Raw genomic sequence first — 9897 nt, forward strand, 5'->3', positions numbered from 1 at the left:
GACCCAGTGCAGCCAAAAATAAATAAATAAAAGATGTTTAAAAAATAATAATAATAAAATAAAGTATATGGGGAGATGCACACAGGTTATGTGCAAATAATATGCCATTTTATATAAGGGACTTGAGCATCTGTGGATTTTTGTATCTCTGGATGGTCCTGGAACCAATGCCCCCTGGATACAGAAGGACGACTGTACTATGAAAAGTAGTAAAAGGCTCAGGCATTGAGGTCAGACTGACTGGGGTCTGATTCACACTTTCAGAGTCCAAGTTTCTTCCTCTATGCTACCTGGCCCTCAACACTAGTTCTGTCTTATTCATAAAAAAACACTCCAGTGCATGATATAAAGAAACAAATGCTAAAATAGGGGTGAATAAAATACTGTGTACGTACATAGGCTGGAGGCATTACTTCCTACCATGGGGCAAAGAGTAAGGGTGAGAGTATCAGAAAGACTTCAAACAGGCCCTAGCATTTGAGCTGAGCCTAAAAGGATGACTGTGTTTCCTACAGGCAGAGAAAGGGCATAAGGGCATTGAAGATTGAGGGAACAGCCTGGGGAAATGCACAAAAGTAGTAAAGCACAGAGTATAGTTGGGTTGGAAAATAGCAGATAGTCCCATGTGGCTTGAGTGCAGGCAAAGTAGAGCAGGGCATGGACTGGGTGAGGCATGAGTGAGTGTCTCCTTAAATTATATCTTTATCTCATTCTGGTCCTGGCCCTGACCTGGAAGAATGTGTTGGAAATGGAGATGGAAAGGTAGAATTGTATGGGATAGTACAGGGACTTGAAACCCTCCATTGGGGACCTGGTAGTATTTTATAGACGAGATCCCACTGAAGGCTGCTTTTTTGAAACTGGGGGCAGAGTAGAGGGTCAGCTGTGCTGTAAGATACCCTTCTTTCATTCATGATTGGACAGATGACAAATTCACTCTAATTTTATCCCCAGACAGCAACATTGTAGGTCAAATGACATCTGAACAGGCCCTGATATTTATCACATGAGATAGCCCATAATATTTATCCCGAAAGGGGGCAGAAACAAAAGGGCTATATGAGTGTTGAGGTATTTACTTCAACTACACTCCCAGGAAAAAACTGAGGGATGATCTTGGCCCTTACAAGTGCTACTCAAGGAGTGATCAGAACAGAGATAATCATTCATGCATGGACACACACACCCCACACTTACCCAGTCCTTTGGCTGAGACTGAAAAAACCCACAGGCCTGAGTTAGTTAAGCATCTGCCCTGGGATGCATGTGGGACTTAGAGGTATCTCTCCAGACTGCAGTGTGAAGTTCCCCAAATATAAATGCAGTACCCCCAACAGGAAATACAGGCTGAGGGAACTCTGATAAGGAAAAAGATATAGAGAGAACTTTAAAAATCATCTAAATTGTAGACGCATGCCACAAAAACATATGCTGCTTTTTTCACCCATAATACACTGGTAGGCTCTGCCTCCTTTATTTTAACTTGCTTATGCATGATGCATAGGATCAAAGGTCAGTTTACAGATATTAATCTAGGGGTGGCTGCTAAAAATAAGGATGTGTGACACTATTATTCTGACATCAGTTCTTTGACACCAACTACCTGGAGTTAGCATCGGACTCCACAGGTTTAAGGGTGCAGTCCCCAATAATACTGCCCCCACTTGAGATCAGATGTCAGTTGCAAGACTTGGGGGACCACCCATACTTCTGACTGACCAGTTATAAATTCAGGGGTTCCCACGACCCCCTCAGGTTTGATAATTTTCTAGAACACACTAAAAGTGCTGTATGTAGAATTATAGTTTTATTAGAAAGGATAGGGCTTCCCTGGTGGTGCAGTGGTTGAGAGTCCACCTGCCAATGCAGGGGACGCGGGTTCATGCCCTGGTCTGGGAAGATCCCACATGCCGCGGAACGGCTGAGCCCGTGAGCCATGGCCACTGAGCCTGCGCATCCGGAGCCTGTGCTCCACAACGGGAGAGGCCACAACAGTGAGAGGCCCGCGTACTGCAAAAAAAAAAAAAAAAAAAAAAAAAAGAAAAGATATACATAGGACAAGGTCTTGAAGGGTCTGAGACATACAGATTGCATGTCCTCTTCACATGGATTCAGGGCAACATCACCCTCCCTGGATATCAGTGTGCTCACCAACCAGGAAGTTTTCACTGGGGTTTCATTACATAGGCAGGACTGTTCACGTGATCGAACCCCAAATCCAGCCCTCCTTCCTTCTCTGGAGTTCGTGTTGGCCTAAAGCTCCAACTCTAATCACGTGGTTGGTCCTTCTAGTGACCAGACCACATCCTCACAACCAGAAGCTAACTAGGGACCCACCACAGTCCGTTCATTAGCATAACAAAGATACTCCCAGGGCTCAAGAAATTCCAAGGTTTTTTCAGGCCCTGTGCCAGGAACCAAGGACAAAGGTTAGATATATTTTTTCTTATACCACATGATGTTTGAGGTGTTTGTCAAACTCTAAAACGGCACAGACAAGACAACAAAGCTTGAGGGGAAAGGCCACAACCTAAACATTGGTCCTGATACTTATATTACCAGAATTCTGGGGAGTGGAGGGAGGAGGATAATACAAAGGAAGCAGGGGGTAAGAGAGGAGGAGGTAGTCCTAAGGCCTCAATCTCTAATTTTACCCACATGCCCACTGCTCAATTCCAGCTTTTAAATATAAACAGGAAGCGGCTTTCCTGGTGGCGCAGTGATTGAGAGTCCGCCTGCCGATGCAGGGGACACGGGTTCACGCCCTGGTCCAGGAAGATCCCACATGCCTCGGAGCGGCTAGGCCCATGAGCCATGGCCGCTGAGCCTGTGCGTCCGGAGCCTGTGCTCCGCAATGGGAGAGGCCACAACAGTGAGAGGCCCGCGTACCACAGAAAAAAATAGGAGGGCCTGAAGTAGTATTACTGCCTAGTTTCAACTCTATAGTGAGTATAAAAATAAGGATATGAGTGAGCTTAGGAAAAATTCACTGCTTCCTAGTGGCACTTTCTTAAACTGCCTTGGTGTCCAGTGGATACCAGGGTAGGGGGAGAGAGGTGGGTAGGGGGAGTGGGGATAATTCAGTTAGAAAGAGGACAAGGACTTACCAAAGGCTGCTACCTAGGATAAGACCAAAGGAACAAGCCCTAAGAAGCGGACAGAGCAAAACACAAGGAAGAGAGCGAAGTGTCTGCAGAGCGGACACATGAGACCATCCATAAAACAGTTTCCATAGGTGGTTCCCAGAAAAACCCTATTCTGAGGCCCAGCACAGTAGCAGGAGGGAGCCTAGATGGAGTATCAGCTTTTGAGTTCCTAGATGGGAGGGAGCTGCTGCCTGGAGCTCAGGTCCAGGTATCATCTTGGGAGTTGAGAAGCTTGGCAGTATCCCAAAGAGAAATCCTATGTGAAGGGCCCAAAGCACCCAGATTCCCTCCTCCTGAGTCTGTTAGCTCCCCTTCCCCAGAGCTTCCCTGATTGGGGTTCATTCCTCTCTTGCATCTCCAGCCAGCTGGAGCCTTGGATCTCCCCCCTCCCCCAATTATGAGCTGGTCTCACAGTCTGGAAAAGACAGAGTAGAGAGTGAGTGCCAACTAGGTGGGAGGAAGGGAGCGTAGCTCACAGTTCCTATGCTCACACCTGCATTTCCTGATTCAGGGCCACTGGTGTTCACAAACTGTCACTTCACCATTTCCTCTCTCTGGGCTCCCCTGAAGCCAACTGCTTCCACGTGTCCACCTCTCCCACCCACACAGAGAAACAGAGTCACACAGCGCTGGGCAGGGAGACGGGGGTGGGGTAGGGGCTTGCAGAAGGCAGGAGGGAGCGCGAGGCTCAGACACTTCCTCTACCCGGATCTAGTCTCCACCACCACCTCCCACGGATGCCAATATCCGGCCTCGAGCCCACCTCCTCTAGCAGCGGCCAATGCTTCCCTCCACGTATGCCTCCCGCAGGATGACTTCCTGCCTCTTGAGCTCCTGGGCAAAAACAGACCCTGGCTAAGACGCTCGCGATTGGCTGAGGGATTGTGTCCTCAGCCAACAAAGGCCGTAGTTCTGGGCGCCTGAGGGATTAGCTTTCAGGCTAGTGCAGCAGGGAGAGACACCCACCCACGCACCCACCATCACGTCCGACCACTCCTCTCACGGCCGTCTGTCAAGCGTCAGGTGCAAGTCTTTCCCGTCCCTTTTCAGTGCGACACACCTCCACGCCGGTCTAAGTGAGAGTGCGGTCACGTGACCCACAGCTCCACGTGACCGCGCACTCGGCAAGTCTGCCACAGCTCCGCAGCACGCAGGGCACAGTCTTGTGCCTCTGGGGTTGAGCTGCTTGCTAGAACAATCTGAAGCTCCTGATGGGGATGAAGATAGAGAGCTGAAAGGAAGGCTGGATTCAGAGCCAAAGCTTCCAGCCCTAAGCCTGGGCCTTGCTCTGTAGGAGCACAGGGCTGGCGAGGAACACCCCATGAGGAGTTTGGAGACCAACTGACTTTCAGTATTCTGTGCAAAACTCGGGTGATGTATTAAAACACACACAGGATCTGTCTTGAAAAATACTGATAGCCAAAACAAACATTCAATCTCCAATTTCCACCACCAGGATGATCTCTTGTTAGCACTTGTGGTTTGTGAATGGAAGCAAAACTGCCACTTTGCCCTACTTCCATAAACCTTGCAGCCTAGAATCGGGTGGGGGGGGAAGCAGGTTGCACTGTCAGAAAAATTATACAAAAATTGGGTAAAGACAACATAGCTTACTGGATACTTGTTCAGTGCAGTGCTGGGCTTCACTTTCTGTTGATAGAGCAAGTTTTCAACCCTAAGAGACTTATGTTAACTTGTAGGTATTTTGTCCAATAGCTATGGAAATGATTAATGTCCAGTGGAACAGATAACATAAATGGTTTCAATTTATCGCCCTTAAGATATCAATCAGTTTTGTACTTGATCCAGCAATGTTATACTAACATTTATTAATTTTCTATGTGTGTATGAAATTTAATATACATGTTTTGTTTATATTATTATATTGTGTATATTGTATATACACATCTCCTTCAACCATTCTCATAATCTTAGCAGTTGTTGTGTTGAAAAAAAACTTCCATGTGTTCATTTCTAATTTACAAATCATTTTACCTTTTCAAAAATTAACATCCTCAGACAAAACAGAAATAACATTTCACCATGTCTAAAAATAATAAAACATATGATATTTCCCATAAGCCTGTATTCCCTCTCCAAACCAACTCTATCCCTGACTTCCGCAATTCTTGTCTTAAGGTATGGTATGATGTTTTTACTTATTACTGTGGAAAACACACATAACACAAAGCTTACCATTTTAACCATTTTAAAGTGTACAATTCAGTGGCATTAAGTACATGCACAATGCTGTGCAATCATTACCACTATCTACTTCTGGAACTTTGTTGTCACTCCAAAAGGAAAGGTGATGATCTTTCAAATGCAACAGTCATGTAAAAAGGTTGCCATCTTTGTACAAGAGACTAGTATAAACTTAGCAACCTTGGTGATTTTACTTTTCTTTAAAACATTTCATAAGCTAATCTTTCTGAAGTCTCATTCCTTTTCAACTTTTCTAAATGAGTTTATCTCTAAAAAATTCAACATATATTCATTTACATAACTGTATCCTTTCCAACATGTCCACCTACAACTTGAGGCACTAGATGTAAGCATATTAAAAGAAAAAAATCCTTGTCTAATTAATTTTTGTATCTCCCCAATGTCTGTCACTGAAAACTTATTTAGCATAGTGTATTTTCTTCCAGATTATGGAATATATGAAGTTTCTTAGAAAGTCATATTGAAATTGCACAGAAATTGTGTCTATTTACACAGTTTTTAAAATGGGATCTAATTTTCCACAGATGATGTCACAGTCTTCTCTATTACACCAGATATAAAAGCATGTGTCATTTCATGCCAATAAACAGAACATTTTTAATAGCTGCGTGGTATTTCCTTAATACTTTCCTTGGATTAGGATCACAAAGGAAAGCTTATTCCTGACTCCATTTAATTGGTGTGCTGTTCTACTCTCTCACTCTTCAGGTGGCACTGAGCAACACCTGTACTTTGTGTTGCAAAATGTGCAGATCTGGCCCAACTTAGTTCTCCAAAGTGGCCTCATTCCAAGTGCATCCCTCATTAAACTTGTCTCACCTATTCCAGGCAGACAGGTTATATCCATACTACTGGAAAAGATTTTCCAATTACACACTTTTCTTTACACCGCCACTGCTCACTTCCAAGAATGACCTAATGGGTTGTCTTATCCTACTTTTCAGTGACCAAATTTAAGTGCGTGCCTCTTCTCTGAAGCATTCCTCAAGTACCACAGCCCACTGTAATCTCTTCCTTCTTAAGCTCCAGGAATGGGATTTTCCAATGAGAGTATGTATGTCATACTACTCATTGTCTATGTTTGTAACTGTGCACAATGTATCTACACCTCGATTTTGAACTGAAGAACGGTCACTTCTGACACTTTTCACACAGAACTTTATTGAAAACACAGACTTAAATAGAGAATCATATGTTTAAACAATGAATAGCAGGGTAGGTTACACAGGCGGCTCAGTTCATTGGAAGCTCAATACTGAAAAATACAGCAACGGACAGCAAGACAAATATCAACAAATTTTTTTCAGCACTAATAGTCATTTGGCATCCACAAAATGATCCAGCTCAAAGCAAGAATTGGACAAAGTTAACATCAGCATTAAAATATAAGTTACAAAATAAAACCAGACTGAAAACCAAAGCACTACTCAGGGTTCTTTGGGAACATAAGGCTGATCAGAGGCAGGTGGTTAATCATATTAGCTTTGCTGTCCCACCTCAGGATCATTCTGATTGTCTATTTGGACTTGCAGTTCCTCAGCTAATTTCTCAAATTCATGGAATGCAGAAATAAGCGGCTCAAGACTGAAATCATCATCAATTAAGGACATTGTTCCATTTTTTATAATACTACTGATATTCTGAAACATTTTAATAACAATTTGAATGTTATCATTTGTCTCTTCTATGTTAAAGAGACCCACAAATATCGATAGAGCCTTGGCACTGAATAGTTTTTTTGCCACCATAGGATTTTCAGACAAATTCAATAACATTTTCAGAACGTGAAACTTTGTTCTTGCATTGCCTGTGGTTAATAAGGAGAGAAACCCAGACATATAATTGGCAACGAGTGTGTGATAGTCTGTAGTTGTAGTGAGGTGTCTAAGCATCCTTAATCCAAGCAGCTGCTCAGGGGAACCCACGCTATGAGCAAGGGTTTCCTCACACACTTGACATATGAATGTCTCAATCATGTTTAGATTTGGGTAAGGTGGAGCCATATGAATCATATTTTCCAAAAAACTTGTCCTAACTCGGGAGGAGGGATAATTGAGCAAAGTTTCAATAAGTGAGACAACTCCTGAATCGCGAATGAAATCACGGGTAAACTGAGAAGCAGTCCTCATACCCATGGCAATCTTAGATATTTCATGAATGAAAGGATCTCGAATTTTGTCCATTAATAGAAGGAGTTCTTCAAACTCTTCAGGACCAATTTTAAGCTCACACTGTATGCAGCTGCAGGACCAACTCTCTGGCTCTGCACTCTCCCTGGTCCTAAGATGTTCTCGAATTTCCCTGACTGACCGGTAGGACGGATCATACTGAAATGGGAACTCAGGGTGAGGCTGATCAGGCTGAAGCAAAGATTCCTGCTCTTCCCCTTCTGGGGTAACTTCCACATTCTTGGGCTTTCCCTCAAACATTTCAGAGTATACGGATGTTGCTTCCTCAGGAATTCTAAAGGGGCTTGGGGATGGGAAGCCAATCCCATGACAAGGACCAGGTTTGAATTCAACAGTGACCTCTTCCCAGGTTTGGGGCCTGGATGATACATTAACTCCCTCCTCAGCTGTATCTCTGAACCTGGGGCTAGCCTTGTACACAGGATGGGGATTTAAGTCAAAGCAGGCCTCATCCCTGTCCCAGAACCAGGACCCAAATATGGCCTCTTCTTCAGACTCTGGCCTGGTCTCTTCTCTGGCCACAGCACCCAAACTGGACTTTTCCTCCACCCAGAACAAGGATCCACCAATGGCCCCCTCCTCAGCCCCTGGCTCAGATTCACAAATGGCTGAAGCCCCAGCCTCCATACTGACCTCTTTCTCTGCCCAGAACCAGGACCCAATAATGACTTCCTCCTCAAACCTGGGCTCTTGTTTGACCCTGTCACTGTTATTAACATCTTTCTGGGCCCTGGGCTTCAAGACAGTGTTAGACTCTTGCTTGTCTCTGGGCCTGAATCTACTATTGGCTTCTTCTCCAGGTAAAAACCAAGACTCTTTATAGTACTCGTCTTCAGACTCAGATTCAAAAAAGTCCTCTCTCTTTGTCCTGAGCTTGGACCTCATATTTGCCTCATCCCTGACTCTGGGCCTGAACAAATTATTGGTATTTTCTCCAGCCCACAAGCAGAATGGGTTGCCAGACTCTTCCTCAGACCCAGACCAGGAATCAATATAGGGTTCTTGCTTGGATCTGGGCCTGGATCTGGGATTAGGCTGATGTTTGGCCCTGTGCCTGGACCTGGTATTGGCCTCTTCCCTAGGCCATGATCTGATACTGGCCTCTTCTCCAGCCCAGAAAGAGGACATTGTAGAGGTCTCATCTGCTGACCAGAATCCAGACTCATTAGAGGCCTCCTCTCTGGCCCTGGACCTGGGATAGCACCAAGACCCCATATTAGTTTCCTCCCCTGATCCAAACCAGGGTTGGATTCCTGTCTGAACCTGGGAGCCAGGAAAGGTCTCAGCGTCTACACTGACCAGTTCCCTATCCACAGATAGGGCCATAGGTTTAGCAGCTGACCCAGACTCAGTATTGACCAGTGGCCAGGTTACTGCATTGGTCTGAGACACGCCCTCTGCTTGCGACATTGCCTCAGCCCCAAACTCAGTCTGGGCCCAAGCCTGGGCTTCATCCTTGGGCCTTGCCCCAGGGATTGCCTTGGCTTCAGTCTTAGGACGTGCCCCACCTACTGCCCTGGCTTCAGTTTTGGGTCTTGCCCCTGCCATTGCCTGGGATTCAGCTTTGGGCCTTGCCCCGACCATTGCCTGGGACTCAGCTTTGGGTCTTGCCCCAGCCATTGCCTGGGACTCTGTTTTAGGCCTTGCCCCAGCCATTGCCTTGGACTCGGTTTTGGGCCTTGCCCCAGCCATAGCCTTGGACTCAGTTTTGGGCCTTGCCCCAGGTGTGGCCTGGGTCCTAACCTTCGGTCTGACCACCATTGGAACTTCATTCTCTCTCTCAGCCCCACCTCCAACCTCTTCTCCAGGCTTCTTTTCAGGCTTGGCCTGGACACCAGGCTCAATCTCAGCCCCAGTCATAGTCCAAGTCACAGAGGAATCCTGATTAAATACCACTATCCCAGTCTCAGCCTCTACCAAAGATCTGTCACAGTTTTCTATCTTCACACTCTAATCTTTCGATGATTCAGGTGATACAGTTGGAAACAAAAGTTAGAGTCAATCACCAGTCCAGCAGTCAATCAGCCTCCTTTCCAATCCCAGTCTCAGCCAATATTATAGACAGAGTGCAGAAGAAGCACAACCAAGCTGGGAGAGAATGGATGGTTCCCGGGTGGGTGCACACCTGTTGAGGGTGGTGGTTAGCAGCAATTCCACCACCACCAGAGATGCCACTGGAGATCAATCTAGGAATCGAGAACGACGTGCGGCTTTGAGTCTCTTCCAACTGTGTCACTCCATGCAAAGACCCACACACAGAGACTGGACCTTGAATGCTTCGTGGGAGAGTTAGGCTATCAGAAAGTCTCTCTGTTATCCTCATTTCACCCAACACC

The 9897-nt window shown here is 45.6% G+C and overlaps 1 protein-coding gene across 3 annotated transcripts; it reads right to left on the reverse strand.

Annotated features, from left to right (window-relative positions):
- Positions 1 to 6513: 6513 nt before the first annotated feature.
- On the reverse strand, positions 6514 to 9636 carry GPRASP2 (G protein-coupled receptor associated sorting protein 2). Of its 3 annotated transcripts, none has more exons than XM_007451229.1 (2): positions 9257 to 9636; positions 6514 to 9220 (listed from the first exon to the last, which is right to left on the reverse strand). In XM_007451229.1, exons 1-2 carry the CDS (start codon positions 9419 to 9421, stop codon positions 6851 to 6853), a joined length of 2535 nt encoding a protein of 844 aa, XP_007451291.1. In that variant the 5' UTR covers positions 9422 to 9636; the 3' UTR covers positions 6514 to 6850. The 3 variants fall into 3 exon arrangements, with proteins under 3 accessions (XP_007451291.1, XP_007451292.1, XP_007451290.1); XM_007451230.1 differs by having other exon boundaries at positions 6851 to 9112; positions 9149 to 9421; XM_007451228.1 differs by having other exon boundaries at positions 6851 to 9421.
- Between the last annotated feature and the right edge of the window lie 261 nt (positions 9637 to 9897).

The sequence above is a fragment of the Lipotes vexillifer genome, unplaced genomic scaffold, assembly GCF_000442215.2.
Source record: "Lipotes vexillifer unplaced genomic scaffold, Lipotes_vexillifer_v1.1 scaffold609, whole genome shotgun sequence".
Classification (NCBI taxonomy): Eukaryota; Metazoa; Chordata; class Mammalia; order Artiodactyla; family Lipotidae; genus Lipotes; species Lipotes vexillifer.

Bases quoted from the DNA above. Each gene is read 5' to 3' on its own strand.
- GPRASP2 (XM_007451228.1), bottom strand. From the start codon at position 9,421: ATGACTGGGGCTGAGATTGAGCCTGGTGTCCAGGCCAAGCCTGAAAAG.